Source organism: Oxyura jamaicensis, chromosome 4, assembly GCF_011077185.1.
Source record: "Oxyura jamaicensis isolate SHBP4307 breed ruddy duck chromosome 4, BPBGC_Ojam_1.0, whole genome shotgun sequence".
NCBI lineage: Eukaryota > Metazoa > Chordata > Aves > Anseriformes > Anatidae > Oxyura > Oxyura jamaicensis.
The window spans coordinates 21,464,364-21,483,655 of NC_048896.1; the positions used below are offsets into that span (position 1 = coordinate 21,464,364).

At 43.3% G+C, this 19,292-nt stretch overlaps 1 protein-coding gene across 16 annotated transcripts in view; it reads right to left on the reverse strand.

Annotated features, from left to right (window-relative positions):
* Positions 1–19,292, reverse strand: part of EPHA5 (EPH receptor A5) — a 197,802-nt gene that overhangs the window by 139,012 nt on the left and 39,498 nt on the right. For all 16 annotated transcript variants that reach the window (XM_035324096.1, XM_035324095.1, XM_035324106.1 and 13 more), the window contains exon 3: positions 17,426–18,089. In XM_035324096.1, coding sequence (XP_035179987.1) covers positions 17,426–18,089 — 664 coding nt within the window. The remainder of the gene's footprint in view (positions 1–17,425; positions 18,090–19,292) is intronic.

Below are 19,292 nucleotides of genomic sequence, written 5' to 3' on the forward strand. Positions count from 1 at the left end.
TCCTTGCCTTGTACAAGGAAACTAAGTGTGGAAGGGAGTTAATTTGGACTCACTGGGATAAATGAAGTCCTCAGAAGTGAGGGGTCCTCAGAAGTGAGAAATTTCCTTGAATGAATATAAGCTTAATGAAAAAGCCACAAAATTTCCATAGGAAGGAATGCCGATCCAGTGTCTGTTTTGTATCCCTAAATAAAAACACAACTCAAGTAACGCGCTCCAATCCTCGTGCGAAATGATTGTTATGAAAAGTGTGTTTGGTTAAAAAAGGATAAAATAAAATGCCACAGGACTAAAACTGGAGCTTATTTAGGAATAAATTATCGCAAGTGTAATCAAGGGAACAACGACATATTTCTACTCTATTTAGCACTGCATGAGACCTCGATGTGCCAGGCTGAGGCAGCTACAGAGCTCGACAAAGCTCCAGCTCCCAATGCTTTGCAACCAGCAAGATCAAGCAGTGGCACTCATCTACCTCAGTTGACAAGATGAAAAAGCAAGATGGGGGCTAGAGAGAGCAACTCACCTGCAAAGCTTAAAAATGCAGTAAGATTCAAGCCTGCGAAGTCTTTCAGACAGGCTCTCCTTCAGTATGGCATCTGGAGCATAACTCCTGACCAGGGCCTGTGGTACTTTATGGAAAAATATAGGACAATTAATACTATATACAGACTCTACCACTTCAACTTCCTAGTCACCTCTGATGTTAACAACTTTTAACAATAAAAGTGATAGGCCATCAAATTCACAAAGGCAGTAAACAGCTTTGAAATTAGTATGAGCCAAGTTCCCTTGGAAAGAGGTACATGCTTGAGAGAGACAATTACAGAGGAGTGGAGCAGATTTACATCAGCTGTTTTAGCATTAAATCTCTTCAGAGTATTTAAAAACATTAAATTGAGACCTTATTAAAAAACTAGACATTTTTATTTCACCAGATTAATGACACTTACATTACTAAATTCAATCTGCAGTTTCAAACAACACCACCACAGCTCTAAGTGTAATTAAAGAACTAGTCATCATTTTGAAGAAAATTTCTGGAGGCACACTAGCAAGCTTGATAAATTCAAGGAATTCACCAGCACATGGGAATTCTAGCACATACATTTTATTATTCCCTTGCCTTTCCACGTACAATGAAATATCCTGGTAGCGTTACGTTATAAAAAGGCTCAACTGAAAGTACTGAAAGCTCACAGCAGGCTTCGTTCTGAACACTAGTTAATCATCATTTATTGGTAACTTTGCACTTGTGCTGTGTTTTGGCTTGCTAATCTTTTGACTGCAGAAGCTGCAAGTCAGAGGGACTTTGTCTGAACAGCTAATAGCCAATTTTGAATGAAGACACTTAAGAGACAAAGCTATTGTTTTCATTTTCACGTGAGAGGAATAGTTCTAGTTACGTTGCCACGGGATGTAAAACAGAAGCATATTGCTTTGTAAGGCACTGATCTACCCTCACGCCTTTTAAAGAGATAATTAAATATGTAGAAACACCATTCACTTTTTTAAAGCAAATGTTGCAACATATTTAGAGTCTGGTGCTTCAGCAAAAGAGGCTGAAAATCATCCTTTTTAACAGGTCAGCACAGAGTGAAATATTTAATCCATTCTCTTCTAGAAGTTGAAGATACAGATAGTTTAGTAACACCATGTACTTTACAGGGGAATTTATATGAAACATTAAGTATCTCCTATTTCCCGAATAGCTAAAGACATTAGAAATGAAATATTCACACAATAAATTTATGTTGTTCTCCTGCCTCTCGTTTTCCTAACCGAACTGAAAATATCCTGTAGACTGGGAGAATGTGCAGTAATAAAATGGCTAACTGAGTTACACTCGAAATCCTGACCCAGGTAAATGGAAAAAAAAAAAGAAAAGCCCTCAACTGTAAACCACACATCGCTTCACAGAAACTAACTACTGCCAGGACAGCAAGTCACTTAAGATCAGCTAAGACATAGCAGATACATGTCTACGCTCACTAATGAGGATGGTACCAGTCACTGCATCTCCGTGGACATGCAGCTTAGTGAGCTGGAGTACAAGCCTGAGAAGTCTGAGCTTCCATTGGACAGGATGTGATTTTGGCAACTCCTCTCTTTGCGTCATTTCCTTATCACCAAAATAAGGTGTAAAACACTATCATACGACAAAAGCCCTGGGAATACCTGTGTATACAGAAGTAGCTGAGGCCAAGCGCTCAGACTCTTCACCATCACTGAGAAACTCCTCTGGCTTTGAAAAGGCCACATTAGCTGTGTTACTAACTTTTTGTTGTTGCTGTGTTAAAGCCCAGGAAATTATATATTTCCTTTATTTACTTTTTTAATAATACCTAAACAAGCTATTTAAAGCAGGAGCTGATTCTTTTTTCACCAAGAAATAAAGGCCTGGACCATTTGTAGAAAATGGTGATTTTTGAAACATGTAGGTGATTTAAAAAAAAAAAAAGAAAAAAAGACACACCAGAGCTTATGGAGCTTCAGGAAATTACAGGTAAGTTCCATGCAGATCTAGCACTATATCATTCTTTAGAAAGTATACCTGAAACATTTATGAAATGTACGCATCAGGAAAGGTTACCAGAGCCCCCATGATGCATACCAAATGTCTCTTTGCTGTTTTGCCTTGCATGCTGTGCCCCAATTCTGCCTTTTTCTAAGCAGCTGCTCCTGGGACAGATATCCCTGCCAGGAGAACCCTCAAGCACACTTCAAAAGTTTAATCGCGCCAGGTAACGGGGAGACTTTCCACTCCTCAAGAAGGGCCATCAGACATCTGCACCATTTGTATTCGTATTTTTCTTACACATACCCTCTGCCTTCTTCACTTTTTCTCCATTTGTGATGCCAGCCAGTCATGCGCAAAGTCTTGAGGGTGCAGGACTGGAGCGTCAGACCCTGCTCTCCACGTATGCTGGCACCACAAGGTTCTTCCTTGTGCTATTTCAGAAGCAGGCACAAAAAGGCACATATAATAGGTTTTAGTCTCCTTCAGACTCAACAGATCTATAAGCTGACTACTTCAAAATCTAAATATGACAGCAGAAATGAAGCTTTCCTCTAGAACAACAATGGTGTTTGTTGTATTCTGGTACAGACTGAAAAACACACTACTTTCTCCAAGTAGTGCTTCATGTCATGTAAAACTAAGAAAAGGGGGAGGAGAGGGAGTGAAGCTATTCTATTATTTATCAGCCACGCAGTCTAGGTTTTGTCCCCACGAGCTATTTCAGAGATCTATGGAGGCAGCATCTGCGGAAGATTCTCTCATTAATACTTTCAACCATGCTGATCTACAACACAGCACTAAATTTACATGCCGCTGATTGCTGTGAGCTTTTTTATTTTGTCCCCAGGAATACTTAAAAAAAATTAAAATTCCTTTGCCTGTATGTCATAATCCTGTGCAACAAAGTAGCATATGAGCACTGTGCATTTACTGAACCTCATAAGTTATTGATGAAACTCTTAAAGACTAAGCTGACAAAGCCATTCCACTTTTGGTGATTTACATAATTATAATTTAGGTACAATTTACTTATTAGTCTGCTGCCTATAATCAACTTTTAAGCAAACACTATGTGCACAGCCTTATGTTTTAACCTGAAGCAATCCAAATGAATTCACAAATGCAGTTTTGTGCAACGCTGGAGGCACCAGTCTGCTGAAAGGCATCTCAACTGCATGTTTGAAGCACTGGGTAATAAACAGGGGGAAGAGTGCTACTGATCACCACCTCCTCATTTCTGTGTCTATTCATTTGTTTGTATCATAATAGCACCTAAATCAAAGGCCCAGAGACGTTTGCTACTTGTTTCATGCACAAGTGTAATATGTAGGTTTACCCACCCACGTTGTTGCTGAGAATCTGTTCCCAAACTGCACAGGAATGATCCTGGATGTATCAGGATACTCGCTTTCAATGTGCGTGTTTCATTTTCTGCTATCTGACACACAAAAACCATCACGTTCTGCACCAGGCTGCAAAAATCACGCCCTTTAAATTCCTTTTTGCCCCAGCCATGAGAAGGCAAGAAGCAGAGCAGTCACCTAAGCTGATTGACCTATTTCTATTAAAGGGAAACGCTCAGGAGGGGAAAACAATGCATGTACAAAACAAGAAGGGTAGAAAGGAAGTGAGTCAGATTTGCTGGAAAATATTTACTTGCATTTCTAACACAAAGGAATCTTAAGCATTCATCACCAGCACTTTAGCAAGCCTGGCATGACCCATTGGATTCATTGGCATGAGCTACTGAAAGCAAAACTCTGCTCTATGTATCCTTGCAGCAATGTCTGTGCAAGTAACACCCCTGGGCCCTGGCAGCACTGCATGGCTTTTTGTAAGATATGCCTGCCCATGCAAGGATGCTGTGCCTCACCAGGCTGGAAAGCAAGTGCATACCTACATCCTTCTTAGGAGAGCAAGGGATGAGAGGAATTGGTAACAGTCTTGAAGCCAGGTGGGTAGAGCCTCCCGACTCCATCACAAGTGGCTTGCAGGACCTTCAGCAACTCACTCAGCCTCCTGCGCCTCTGTTTCTCTCTCACCCTGGTTACTGAAAATATAAACCCCCTGGTGGGAGAGGCAGTTTCTCTGTGAGGATAAGTAGCACAAACTGATCTTTATCTGGGGGTTCAGTGACCTCTAGCATGAGCAGCAATTCCAACAAGCCAGCATCCTAATACCCATCTACACACTTCAGTATGTGTGTACAGCTGACCGAGAAGGCTGCAGCTGGAAAACTCGAGAAGGTAGCCTGAGTGAAATGTCAGACACAGAAAGCAGCAGTGAAAGATCTCCCCAAGACACTTAATGAACAATATTATTTGAGTAAGCACCATGGCAGAGAGGGATGGCTGCAGCTCACTGGGGTTTCCAAGTGCTGCCCAAAAAGGTGTATGCACCTGACACCTGGAGCACCATAACCTTGGGGTATAGGAGGGATGCAGCATCCTGAACGCTGGACAAGGCAGCAGGATCTCAAGGGTGAAAGTATCTTGCCTTTAGGGAAAGGAAGAATCAGATTAATCACAGCGCTGTGTAACTACTACTACTAGATGTCTTTTCTCTGGTGGACTCATTACTGGCTGCAGATGAGGTAATGCTGGATTCTTGGCCCCCGAACTGAGAAAGGCAGGCAGACAAACGCACTGTGAGACAAGCAAGCTGTGCAAGTAAAAGCCACTGCTTGCTAGCCCTCCTGCAAACCTATCTGCCAGCATTTCCCCTGCTTGCAGCTGCAGCCTGCATGGGATGCTGGAGCAGGGCTGAGCCCCTGGCACTGGCAGGTAGCTGAGGAGAACTCACATTTTGCCCTTGTGCTCAAAGGGGCCCTGCTCAAAAGGACTCTCCCCAGCTGCAATCCCCAGGTAGGGAAGGAAGACACTTCAGAGGTCTGTGCTGGGGTACTGCAGGCAGCCACATTGCTGGAAGAGCAACACGATTTCAGCACTTCAAGCCTGCAATGAGATACAGCTAATCATTAGCAACAAAAACATTTCTGATCTAAAACAGCACAGCACTGCTGACATCACTGATACTATCCCACTTTGGGCTGGACTGAAGACAGGCATTCATAAAAATCATCTTCTATTTCCCATTGTCCTGGAGGTCTTTGCCCAAACCAGCCACGCAATCCAGGAGTTAAGTGTGAAAATTATAGCCCTTTTTGACACCTGAAATGTTTTCTGCCAGCATCAGAGTGCCCACATAATTTATATATCACAAATATGATTTGGCAGGATTAAATATGAAAATAATATATCACAGATTTGTTATTGGAATGGAAACAATTTGCAGCACACAACAGCCCAACAGAAGAAAAGCCTGATTGCTGTGATGAATAATGCATATTGCCTATAGTACTAATTAACCTTGTACTCCAGTAAGATATTACGGAACAATAAGGCTAATTTGAATGTGGCCTGACACTTTTCCCAATGGCATCTGGAAATCAGCCTTTGTAACGTGTAAAATATGAATTTGTTAAACCAAACGCGTTTGCTCAATAAACAAACTCGGAGTTTTTGTTTCTCCATGCATATGCAGCCCACATAGTTTGCACGCCTGTACACCGTGCACTACACAAAGGGACCAGAAAGGGCCTGGCTTGGCTCTCCCCAGGCCTCACGTCTGTCAGTGGTGCAGAAGTGGCGACAGTGCACATTCAGCTAAATCCCCCAACACCTCTGCAGGCTCAGATGTGCTATCGGCCTATCTGCAGCACGGCTTTTGTATGGCCTGGCTTTCTCCCTGATGAGAGCGGCAAAATGCTTATACGGGGAATAAACACTAACTTTAAGCTAAGGCATTTTACTTCTGACTGAAGCAAAGGCCTCCAGTTGAAAATATCAACTTTGGTTTCTGCTGGTCTTGCTTTTCTTGGAAAACACTCGTGATCCTGTTAACACAAAGCTATACATGTTATTAAACACAAACATGGCTTAAGAACCAGCGTGCTCTCAGTTGTACAAAGCGCGACCAAGGGCTCACACAGGCATGACCAAAGCCTGAGCTAGGCCATACTCACAGGAAGACTTCAGCAGATTCCCATTCAGGATTCCTTAGTAAATGCCTCTTGTAACAGCACACAGTCAACTGTAAGGTTTCTGTTAGGGGATCAAGTTTTCAGACAACACTGGCCAACTGCTTCATGTGCCAAGGTCTGACCTAGCTTTGTCTTCTGGGCAAATCACCAAAAACCACAGACTTCTGGCTCTCTCCAAGAACCTTTCTGCCCCAGGAATCACTGGGAGGTCACCAAACTGACCAGTACCCTGTAATATTCTGCGAGGGCAGGGTCTGCTGGGGGCACCCGCCCCCCCTTCCATTTCCACCAGTGCATTTAGCACACCACATTTTGGAGGCAGCGCGTGACTAGCCGCCTTCGCCGTCACGATGACACAGCTCTCGTTGATGCCATTAGCCATGCTCAGTGTTCTGCCGATAACAGAATCATACAACCCTTTTGCTTGTCCTCAAGCACCAGATTTCCAGCTGGCAGCCATCCCACATGCCAGAGTGAATTCCCCCGCCCCCCCCGGCCGCACCCAGCGAAAAAGCACTGGGAGATGCTGAAAGATAAGCCCACAGCATAGCAGCAGCAGCTCAGGAAAGGCTTTCTACCACATACCAAGTCCTGCAAGCAGGCCTGAAGAGCTGATGTGCCATTTTAAAGTGTAGTAAGAAGAGTGAGGAGTGACTCAAAGCTTCTTACCTAATCCTTTAAACTGAGCACGGTGCAGAGATGCACAGGAATGATCTCAGGCCTGCGTCTCCCTGCACAAGATGAGAAAAGACCACCACCAAGAGACAACGTCTCTCCCATATTTAGGATGTTTGGAGGAGATCAGGATCACATCAGTACCTGAGAAATAGGTCTGATCTCAGTTGTGTCAATTATTATGAGCTGAATTTCTATCATGTAAGCCGTGCTCTGCTGGTGGTCAGTGCAACACACAGTAAGACCTAAGTCAAGAAATCATTTTAGTTAAGAATGTATTATAAGGGATTATCATCTCCATCTCAACACCGTCAGTGGCAGAACTCCCACTGACCGCAGAAAGCACAGCACCACAAAGCAATTCCCTTCTGCCAGATGACCTGCACCCACGTGTTTTAGTTTGGTGGCACTGCTCCGGAATAAAGACTGAGTGCTATTTCTCCGAGGCTACATACACAAGCACGAGCATCAACAGGATAGTTTTCTTTCTTCCTCTGGTGCTAGCTAGACTCTCAATCTGGACCAAAATTTCTTTTCACATGAATGATCGATTAAATCTCTCAAGCATAAGCTTGTCTCCACATCTGTGTGTATGGGCCCGTGCTGCTCTGACCCAAGAGGTGTCTGCAGGCATTACCGCTGTCTAAATTCCCCACTGCCAGCTTTGTCAGAGGAAGCTACTGCTGTCACAATACAAGAGCAAGTCCTAGCTGCTGGGACACTTCATTTGTCTGGGCAGCAGCTTGCCTGGAAAGATGACTGCACTGTTTTAGTGGAAGTATGCAAGACAATCAAGGCCAGCTAAGCAAACTAGTTTTGACATATTAAATCATGCTTGAACTGTGAGAGCAAAGAAAAATAATGTAAAAGCTCTCCTAGAAAACGTCTTTAAAAATAAATGGGTAATACTGGTCAGCTTTGCCTATAGGAAGGGGAGAAAAGCTTTTATCTGAGCTTCCCAGTAATTAACGCAGCCAATCGCCTTGGATTTACACTAATACAAGGATGGCCCCTGTCCCAAGATACCGGCATTGCTGGCATTTCTCGAAGCCGGCAGTAATGAAGCTCCCAGTCCTGGCTCTGCTGCCACCTGGGCAGCAGGCTATCTGCAGAACGGCTCAGAGCTGGGAGGCTGCAACCCGCAGGCTGCTTCAACTGAATACCAAATTAGCGCATTCCCCATGCTCTTGGGGAGCGGCTTCTCCTTTTGCTCTGCAGTAATTAAAAAGCTTCCTTTTTCAGACAGCTTTCCAACACAAAGCTGCGACCTCCGTCACTGTCGTATCAGGACGACAGGCTGCCCAGCTACGTGCAAGGCATCTAACACAGCATTTGGGGAATTAGCACTGTAAGCAAAGCAACCCTTACAAACCAGGCAGGAGGCGGCCATTTCACTCGGTGGACAGTAGCTGTGACTCTAGAGTTTAATAAGGATGACGCTGGTTCTCCAGGCAGGCGCACTTGATTCAAGTAACACCAGTAGTCACACGTGTAGAGGGAAAGAAGAGTCCCCTGATGCCTTTTTTTTTTTTTTTTTTTTTTTAATCTATAGATAGGTCTGGTACTCAGTAACAGCAGCTTTGGCAGCAAAAGGGACCTTCACACAGATATGGACTCCTTGGCACAACTTCCACACCAGGCAGAAGCTTCAGATTCTTCTTCAGAATACGTACCTCCAGGCCAAACATTTTCTGAAGGGAAGCATCTAATTTTGAGGTACAAAAGCAAACAGCCTAGTTAGCGTTCAGAACTGCTGAGCATCCACTGACTTCAGCAAATGCTAATGAGTGCCTGACACTTCTGAAAAGAGTTTCCAAGGGCCCAAAGTAATGACTTAAATAACCTAATTTTAAGCAGATGTTTTCAATGGAAAATTAAAAAAAAAAAAAAAAAAAAAAAAAAACACCATGTATTTAGCAAAAACGACTTCCAAAGCTTGGAAAATCTTTTGCAAAGACAAATTCTGTTCCAACCCCAGCTTAAGAAGACTAAGCTTGTGTTGCTGTCCAGTACTTCCCAATGAATTCCCCTTGAGAAGAATGACCTGCTAAGGGTTATGTTATTCTAAGATCATAAAAAAAGCACATGGGATCAAGTGCAGCACAGACACCTGGAGCCCTGGTTCAGACTCCAGTCTCTGGCTGGCACTGAACTACTCAGGATGCCGCGCTGAAAAGCAAGACAGCAGAGCAGCAGGTATGTGTCCTCTCCCACCAGTTCTGCTTCCAAGGACATAAACTGAGGCAAAGCTGGGAAGCACGCTCCCAGGGACAGCTTTATTTCAGCCCCAGCCAGTGGATTTGCGCTGCAGCTTTTAGAGCTTAGATTTTCAGGGGAACGAGTCTTCCTTGGTCTTAATCTGATTCATTGTCATTTACAGTGAGAAGAAAGTTGTCAACTGAAACCCCAATTCTTCAAACTTCAACTGTTTTTTAAGGACTTACATTTATAAAAGCAGGACAAGTATATGAAAGCAATAAGGGATATCTACAGACCAGGCATCTTCTCTTTTGTCGTTTCTTTCTTTAATCTGTTTTGGGTATACGGTTTGGGCTTTATAAAACACCTAGCCTTGCTCTCTGAGTTCATTCCAGTATTAAAAATTTCACCACCATCCTGAAGGAAATAAAAAATGGAGGCCCATCAGTACCAAGTTCAATGCAACCCTAACCACGTGTTGTCTGTGAGCACCAAAGTGTCTGTAACTAGATTTAACTTCAATGACAAAAATGAGCAAGCTTCCAGAAAAAATAAATGGTCATCCATATTTACATGAAAAACAGATTCACCTCTTCTTGCAGACATCTGTGTTGCAGCCTCTTTGCATTCTGCTTATCTTATGCAGGACAATTTTATTCAGCTTTTAAGAAAAATGAAAGAAAAGGTAAACTGCAACTGTGTTCAAACAAGGTGAAATTGTACCCTCCTTTTCTGGAGCCTGGATTTCAACCTCAATATTAACCCAAAGCAAGTTAAAATGGTCAACATATAAAGCATGCATAGAGAAAAGCTTGTAATTGAAATGTCAACACATCATTAATTACCGCTAAGTGATTCTAAATGAGAAGCACAAAACTAAAAACCTGCAGGAAAACATGAAAACCATGGAAATATGCAACAGTACAACTTCATTTTAACACTCAACATACATTTTGTGGAATGAGGGTTCTGACAGATGAGCGGTGGCAGACCTTCGGCAGCTTGAGAGGTTGCAGCCACCCTTCTGCTAAAGATAACCATTGAGGTATAGTGCCCATGTCTTATCTGCCCCTGTCCAGGGCATTAAGGCAAAGCCCCTGGTCACATCAGCTGGCATGCAGACTGTCCAGTTCTGCAGTGCTGGCAGAAACGTCCAGCAGTGGGACACAACAGGCAGCTGGGGACAGCTCTATCTTCTGTCAGATCAATTAAATCCACTGCATTATCAACCACTATTCATGCACTTCATGCTTAGCATCTCTCCAGAGTCCTTATTTGTTTCTAAAAACAACAATTAATAAGCGAGCTATTTCTAAGCAACTCAAAGTCAAAGGTGACAACCGAAGGAACCAGACAGCACCAGGGCTACTGTGCACCTCTGCAACACCTCCATAATTTTAGAAGTATCTTAAGCTAGATATTCAAGAATACTAAAATCAAACAAAATGAGTATTCAACTAAATACCATTTAGTTATCTAGGCTCAGGTGCAAAAGTATACCCTAAAACCTTCCCCAAAGCATTTCTTGGCTAAGAAGCAAACATGACCTTCAAGACTCAAGCGTTCAGAGCTGGTTCCAAACACGATTTTATTTATACTGCTCAATCTATATTTTACTTGGGGAAAAAAGTACTCTTTAATTGTCCTTCTGGAAGATGACTGCAGAGCAGTCCCACTGCCAGGAACCCCAAGGTTATGTTAGGCAAAGTAACAACCTAAAAACGTTGTTGCAGGACGAGGAAAGGTCTTCAGAGTCACCAGGGTTACAATGCACAAGGTAGCACAGAAGGTTGAAACTCATTAGCAGAGTACAATATATTGCACCTACACAGACCATGCCTCCCTTAATGAAGGCAAAGATGTGCAAAATAAAACAAGTAGTAATATTTAATCAGTCATGTTGCGATACAGTTCTCATTTCTGGAAAACATTCCCCTGCTCTTAAGTATGTCAGCTGTGGAACAAAACCACCTAAACATACACACGCATAATAAAACCATTCCCCCTCCAGTGACAACTGCCTTTTGCTGAAATGTAGCATTCAAGTGATTTTCTTTACATTTGAAAAGATAATACAAACTGTGCAGCCAAAATTTCTGCTATTCTGACGCTGGTTGGTTTTGTGCCTAATTAAAATTAACTAGACACTTCAGCTCATAATTATATAAACACCTACTATGCTATACTCCCATCCAATTTGGTTTTAATCAGAAAAACGCACAAGAAGTATGAATGATGGGCAAAGAACTCCCTGGAGGGGTGGCAGTATTTCCAAATTCAGTATTTTCCATATACTGAACATTTCCATCAACGTTCTTCTTCCATGTAATCACCTCCCAGTAGAACAATTAAGAGGAGATTTTTTTTTATTATTTTTTACTTTTTATTTCTGGACTTTGCTTGCTTTCCACTCTACCACAAGGGTAAAAGTACGTTTGCCTTATTCACCTGAGTCCCAGCTGGGAAGTGTCCCAAAAGACAGGCAGGATTTAGCAACACGTTGTCTTCCTAGAGTATCCACAACAAGGAGTTTGAAGGGAGAATTCTGCCAACCCAAGGCAGAGAGGCAAGCTGTGGAGGGGGTAGAAAATAAATAAATAAATAAATAAATAAAAACTTGCTCCCTCCTGCAGCTACATCAGATGCAAAAAAAATAAAAATAAAAAAAATACTTGCTGCTTCAGAGCCAAAGCCCGAACTCCAAAACCAAGTTACCTGTGCAGCCACACATTTCCACTTCCTTGGATTAAGGGACAGTACAGTGCCTTCTGCTTCCCACCAGCCCAAGGACGCTGACTCTGCCTGCCTGCTCCTCCACAGAAGCAATAATAAAACCACAGCTGTCTCAATATCCTTCCCAGAACTGATCAACAGTGGGGCAATCACCACTCCGGGCAAGTTCCTTCAAACACCTGTGCTGATTGCACTGCTCTCAGAGGAAGAAGAGTAAACTTCTGATCTACATAAGCTAGCAACCTCTGTCAATTGATTTAATTATACCCAGAATTAAAGATATCTGCCAGCACCGTTCATTTCTGAAGCCGTTGTTTCCTGTAAGGAATTATATCTCTGGGCAAAAGCTGGGCTGAATTGCAACACAAGGAATGAACAATCATCAAACATACATATTGGATGTAAATGCAGAGGTATGTTCAGCAAGGTTGATTAAGAGAAGAATAATCAAGCCACAAACATCAGTATTTAAGAGAGCAGAAGGTCTTGGACCTTTTGGAGCAGTTTTACAAAAATAATCCAAGTATGTCTAGAATGGTATGTCTAGAATGCTGCCAAAGGAAAGAAATTCATCCCCCATCCCATCCTCTGCCCTGCCCTCAGTTTCCAACTTCTTCCCTCAGAAAGCAGCAAGGGTGAAGAAAAATTTCACCCAAGCTTTCCTCCATTATTTTGTCCAGCTCCATTACATCTGTAATCGTGTCCATACCTTGTAGCTGACTAAAAGTGGCTGTACTCCCTTTGATCTCTCTTCAAGTAGCAGTGTGCACTGATTCCTGGAAAGGAGAGCCTGCTGACCTCGTGAACTCATTTTTTGCTTTTTCAGCTTGGCTCACACTCAATGCAGTTTTGCTGGTGGCTTTTTCTGTTGTTTTTTGTTGTTGTTGTTGTTTGTTTGTTTTTTGTTTTTAAACTCAAATATTTAATTAATTTGTGATTGAGTTCTGAAAAGCAGTTGGAAAAAATGTTAGGCTCTGCAAATCAATTGCATCCACGGCCAGAGCTCTGCAGCCCCATGGTCATCAGTGGGACCTCGCTGCTGCACATGTTTGGGGCCCACTAGATTAACGTGCCAACATCCCCTTCCTTCCAGTAGGATGGGCTCTGGAGACCTTAGAGGGATAAAAATAAGGATTTCTCGCTTCCCACCAAGAACACGTCAGGCTGAAGGTGAGGCTGAATACCAGCAGAGAAGTGCCAGGCGGTGACCTTTCCACAGTGACTTTGCTTCCTATGCAAACCCCAAAAGGTGAGCCCTGCTGTACGCAGTAAGCAACTAGAACTGAAGTTACAAAATTAAGACCATTTGGTGTTACTAAAGGGCTCGTGGTCCTTCAGTAACACCAAATCATTGCTCTAGAAAACACCATGGAAATTCAGAGCAACTGCTTTGTTTTTTTTTTCTTATTAACTAGTATGGCAATTTATTCTTGTGAAAAACAAGCCTTAACTCTGGTCATTTACAAGCACATCCCAAAACAGTCACAATTTACCTCTAGTTGTCTCAGAGCACTCGCTGATAAATGGGCCATGCTGCCAAAGGAGGAGTAAAATATAAGTAGTTTGGGTTCTTTACAGTAAATACTGCCTAGCTGCCTGTATTAATTGAGAGAGCAAGCACATTATATAAGGAGATTAGACCATGTCATATTTACAACCTCGGTGTCCCCAGCGAGAGAAATTGCTCAGCTGTTACTGTCAGTGCCTTCTTCAAACAGGAACCCCGCTGACAAGATGATGAATTCAGAACATCGTTGCCAATTAATGATTTGTAGGCAGAAGGGATTTCAATAGTTCCCATATGTCTGTGAGGGTGACTGGGATTTACATCGTCTCTAATAAGAGCGTAGTCTGCTTTGTCCAGACGTGACACTGGAGCTTGGAAAATGTCAGCTTTGCAGGAGAAATTTTAATAAACAAAGCCAGGCTCTTCAGGGTTGAAAATGTCTCCCAAAGCACAGTCAGTAATAACCTGCTTACCAGTAAGCAAAAGTAAGCAGGGAGACTGCTTGCAAGATGTGCTTAAATGATTTGCGAACCAAAGGTCAGAAGTTATTTAGGTGTTTGTTGGAGCTACGCCACGGACTGCCAAGATGACCACTATGTCAGCCAAGAGCACAGAGCACACCTCCTAAACACAAACCAGGCTGTGAAAAAGCCACCCGCATCAACACAAAATTCACGTAACGCCTTCCTCGGTGCAAGTTACTCTCCTCATGGGCTGCAGTTCACTATCCTATAAAAAGAAGCTCAGCCTTGTGAATGCAACAACATCCCAGCCAGAAAGCATTCTGCTCACCAGAGACATCAGCACGAACTCCATATGCACTGAACGCAGGCATCCTGAGCAGCCTAAGGCTAACGTTTCCTATCGACTGAGCATCTGAGGAACCTGCTTTGGCAGGGGGGGTGGACCCGATTATCTTTCAAGGTCCCTTCCAACCCCTACAGTTCTGTGATTCTGTGATCTCCAAGCACCCACCAGCAGGAAACACTCGGCACAGTGACCCGGGTTAAACACAGGACATCTAAATGGGGCCCTCAAACAGATTTTGCCATAGGCACTTCGATCCCAACATGCCATTGATTTGGTGACGGAATTTAGGGCTTTCCTACAAATGAGGATTATAGACTTCAACAGCTCCAGAGTAATTCAAGTGATAGCCTTTTGCTGAGGGTACGGGCTGTGGTTGGGGTATAAAAGCAGTTCCTGGTGGTTAGCCTCATGTAAGGACAAGGGTACATCACCATGAGGCATCTGTATGCTTGCAAGCTATGCCCACACTCCTACCCTACACAGTCATAAGTTACGACCAAACACTGCACCCCAAAGTGACTTAGAAAAGTCCATAGAAACAAAAAATCCCACTCACACCCCCAGACATAAAGCAGAATCTGAAATCGCTAAGGTCTCCTGAAAGCATACTCCAGATGGTAATCTCAGAATTACCAGAGATGTAACTGCTCCGGACTTGATAATCTTGAAGATCTTTACCAACCTACATGTCTGGTTTAAGCCAGTAGTGTTTTTTTTTCTTTTGTTTTGGGTGTGTTTTTTTTTGTTATGGTGGTGGCTTTTTGCTCTTGTTTTGAGTTCTTTAAGATTACTTTGAGGGCAGGTTTTGGAAGGAACTAATGGATATACTCCCTTTCTCCAACAGTTCTTGCAGGTTACTCAAGACAGTGTCTAGACGTTGGACTCAACCAGTGCATGTTATTTCAGGACACTGCATTTTTTAGCCACAATGAGGAAGATTCTCACTCTAATTTCTGGCCCTTGTCCCTCACTTGCAACAGTCTAGATTTCATGAGCTAGGATTAACGTCAATCTTTGTTCCCCTCATGCAGTATCAAACTGCAAGTCAAGTTTCTTCACCCACATGTGGGATAAGTATCTTTGTTGACATAGGAACAAAAAATAGCAGATTTTTCAACATTGACTATATCTGCAGAAAAAGCATTTCCTAGTCAAAAAAAGCACTAAAAGCACTTAACCCCGAGTCTATATCCTGTTTACCCGAGGTTTATCCAAAAATAAGCATACCTACAATCTATTTCCAAGTCAACTCTCGAAGAAATTTGAACTATAAAATCTTCAGGGGCACGGAGCGTAACTGAGGACTAAAGGATCAAGGCCCCAGTTTACTTGGGATATGCAGGGATCCATTCTATGCACCAACAGTGGCCCCAAGTAGAAGGCAGTAAGATGGAAGGTGAACAGATTAGTTTCGCAAAAACCAAGCTTGCACTGATTTTTTCCCCTTTTCTCTTTTTTGCCCAAATAAGTTTTTTTTAAGTTACACTTGTTACCTGTTACACTTTTACAGCAGAAGGGCAAACTTTATGTACAAATATGTAATGCAAAAAGCCACACTTTGTACAACCTGATTTTATGTTTTTTTTGTTGTTGTTGGTTTTTTTTTAAGAAGTATTCTTTAGTTCTAGGTTCAGACACCCTAGATCATTTGCTTGAGGCCCTTGATTCAGTAGACCTATACTAAAGAGCAACCCAGAAACCTCAGCCAGCTACTTGTATGTAAACTTCAGCACATATGGAAACATTTTTTAATCAGTGAAGCTTTACATTTAACTCAGAACAGCTGAGCAGCTTTGTATTAAACTATTTACCAGAGAGGAAAATATTGTGAAATGTGTTTATTTGATTCGTGTCAGTATGGAACAATGCTAGGGCCGCATGATGAAATATAAGCTCCTATTTAAGAAAAACAGAGTGATTAGTGTACATAGTTCTTGTATCATGCAAAGGAACGATCCAGCAATTTGTGTAAATAGAGGGTTTGAAGGGCGAACATTGAGACTCTAGTCTGGGAGATAAGAGGACCAAGGAGTTTTTTTTAGGAAACTGCAGACTTTTGCATGGGACGCTGCGCAAGCCTCTGATAACCAGCAAAGAGATCCACCAAATAAGGAGAAAGGGGGAGTTGAAGGACGACCGAAGGACAAAGCCTGGGAGGAAGACTACGAGCCTTCAGCACAAGAGACCCCCAGAAAGACCACCAGAGACTGCTATGCATGCGTCCAGAGAGGGTTTGGATTCCAAGAACTAACTCCGCCTTTTCTAGGAATAGTGATGAATATGTATTAGTCTAGGAGCATAAAAATCAGACACCTGATGTAACAGGTGTGCGTCCTGGTAGAGCAGAGACTCCCGGTGCACCCAGCGCTGTTTGCTTGCCTCTATTCGCTTAATAAATCACAAAAATCCTATTTGGGACTTAATCATTTATCACAATATCAAATTCTCCCTCCTCCCCTTCCTCCCCCACCTCACAGAGAGGGAGGAAAACATACTTCTTTAAATAGAAAAACACAAAACAGGCCTTGTAGGGGGAAATTAACTTCAAATGTTCCCCGCAACAGTCCAGAAAAAAGAAATCAAGCTTCTAAAATTGAAGAGAAAACCTCAGTATTGAGTACATCCGATGCAAAGCTTTAAATAACTGATGACTGCAATTCCCTCATGGACCCGACGGTGCACTGCTCCCAAGGTAACAGCGGGGTGCCAGAGTCTCACTGCACGCAGCGAGCAGGGAGGCAACTGTGCATTGGTGTCAAGTCCCACAACACCCAGCCAAGGCCTCTTCATCCTCCCACAGCCATTCAGCAGACCTCAGAGGAAGCAAGAAGCCAATCTACCGTTGTCAACTCAACCAGGCACGAGAAAAGGATGTGGAAGAGAAGAGAGCCAAGGCAGCACATCACCCTGGCACAGCAACCCCCCTGCAGACCCTTACCTTGGCAGGTGTTGTTCTTCTCCTCGTAGCCTGCCTTGCACAAGCACTTCCCGATGGGCACCAGCCATTCTCCCTCAGCACTGCAGTGCATCTTAGGCGCCTCGTCGGTCACCGAGTGGTTGACGCAGACACCTGACACTTCTAGCAGCTGTGAGGAATCTGCTCCCGTGATGGTATCTGGAAAGCGTGCCAGGTTGCGGACCACTGATGGGCATTTCTTGTAGTACACGCGCACAGAGACCAGAGCAATGCAGGCACCCACATCCTGGAAAGCAAGGTAAAATCCCTTTTTGGTCAGGGGCCCAACATCTCTCACCTCTGTGTTTAGCTTCATAACTCTGTCGCCAAGGTCTAGCTCTGTGAAGCTCTCATCAGCAGCAATGGTATCTATCTTGATATACTGATTCTCTCTGATGTTCCTCCCATCTTCGTCGTCCGATTCAAAGTAGTACATGTTAAAAGTCTCTTTGCAAGTCCCAAGTCCTCCTGGAAGGCTGTTACAGTCCCTCAGGGTGAATTTGAGCTCGATGAAAATGCGGGATGCCCCTTCGTTAGAGATCCAGCTGGTCAGAAGCCAGTTGTTCTGATTCTGTTCCATTACCTTGCATACTTGGTATGTGTGTATCGGAGCATAGTTTTCATCCACCTCACCAATTTCTTCCCACTGCATAAAAAGAAGAAGTATTACTTTTTAAAAAAGTAACAACTCCCACAAAATCTGAGCTTTCCCATGGAAGATCGCCTGAGGATTCAGAGGTTTACGGTGGGATGTTTAGGGGGCAAAACATTTTGGCTTGATAATAAATGTATCAGATAAAAGATCCTTTAGAAATATAAACAGATGCTAGTTAAAAAAAGCTTGTTAGAGGCTTTTCAGAAGCGGGGAAATAAAACTGCTGGGTCTGTCCACTGGTACTTTAAGTGACAAAACAAAAGCAGATGGGGCCATGAGCTGGCCTTTTCCAATGCAGCCACATAGGTGAAAAAGCTATTTACAGTCCGTCTGTCCCTGCATCCCCAGGCTCCTTCCTGCTACTTCCTCAAATCACTGCCCAGCACAGTGAAGACGACCATGTTTCTCCAGGCTGTTCTCTCTCCCACTGAACAGCTTGCTGGAAAATCAGCAGCTGTGTATGAAATAAATGGGCCTTTGCTCCCCACGAGTGCTAATCAGAGGAGTTTCTGCTCGTGAAACAGCAGAATACTTTCAATAGAGGAGGTTACAGGATCTGCAAGACTTGAGCTGCTCTGAGCATGCTACGTGGGTTTTTAAAGAGCTCCACATAACTTCTCCTGGCTGTTTATGGCAATTGTAACAACTGCTTTTTCGCTTTAATTTTGTCACGCATGAAAGTGAATCCCTTGGAAGAAATGCTTTCTCCTGGTCCAGCACTACAACAGTGCCTCCAACAGATACATGCAACATTAATGTCTCCTGTCTGCTTTTGACAACTGTGGTACCACATTAGGAGATTAGACTAACCCACATACAGTCAAGAACTCGGGAGAACCAGCAATGATTTCAGCTTTGTTCCTCTCTCCTAGTTTTGACCTGTTCATCTGCTAGGGCTGAATTCCCGAAGCCTCTTTCATCCTCCCAGTGCCTCCGCTCAGCGTTGCTGCCTGCTTCTAATCTTAGCTGCGGACAGAGCTCAAAGCAAGCACACAGAACATAATTTAAATGTGCTCCGATACAAGCTAATACAAGATGAATATTTTCTAAGGCCAAAGGCCAAGATTTTATTGGAAATACCCCCTGAGATGAAGTCAAGAGCCTTCTCAACCCAGATATCATTACTGCAGAGCTGACAGGGAACACCCTCAGAGTCAACATAATAATGACATTTTTTCAGGGATACTCTTTCCT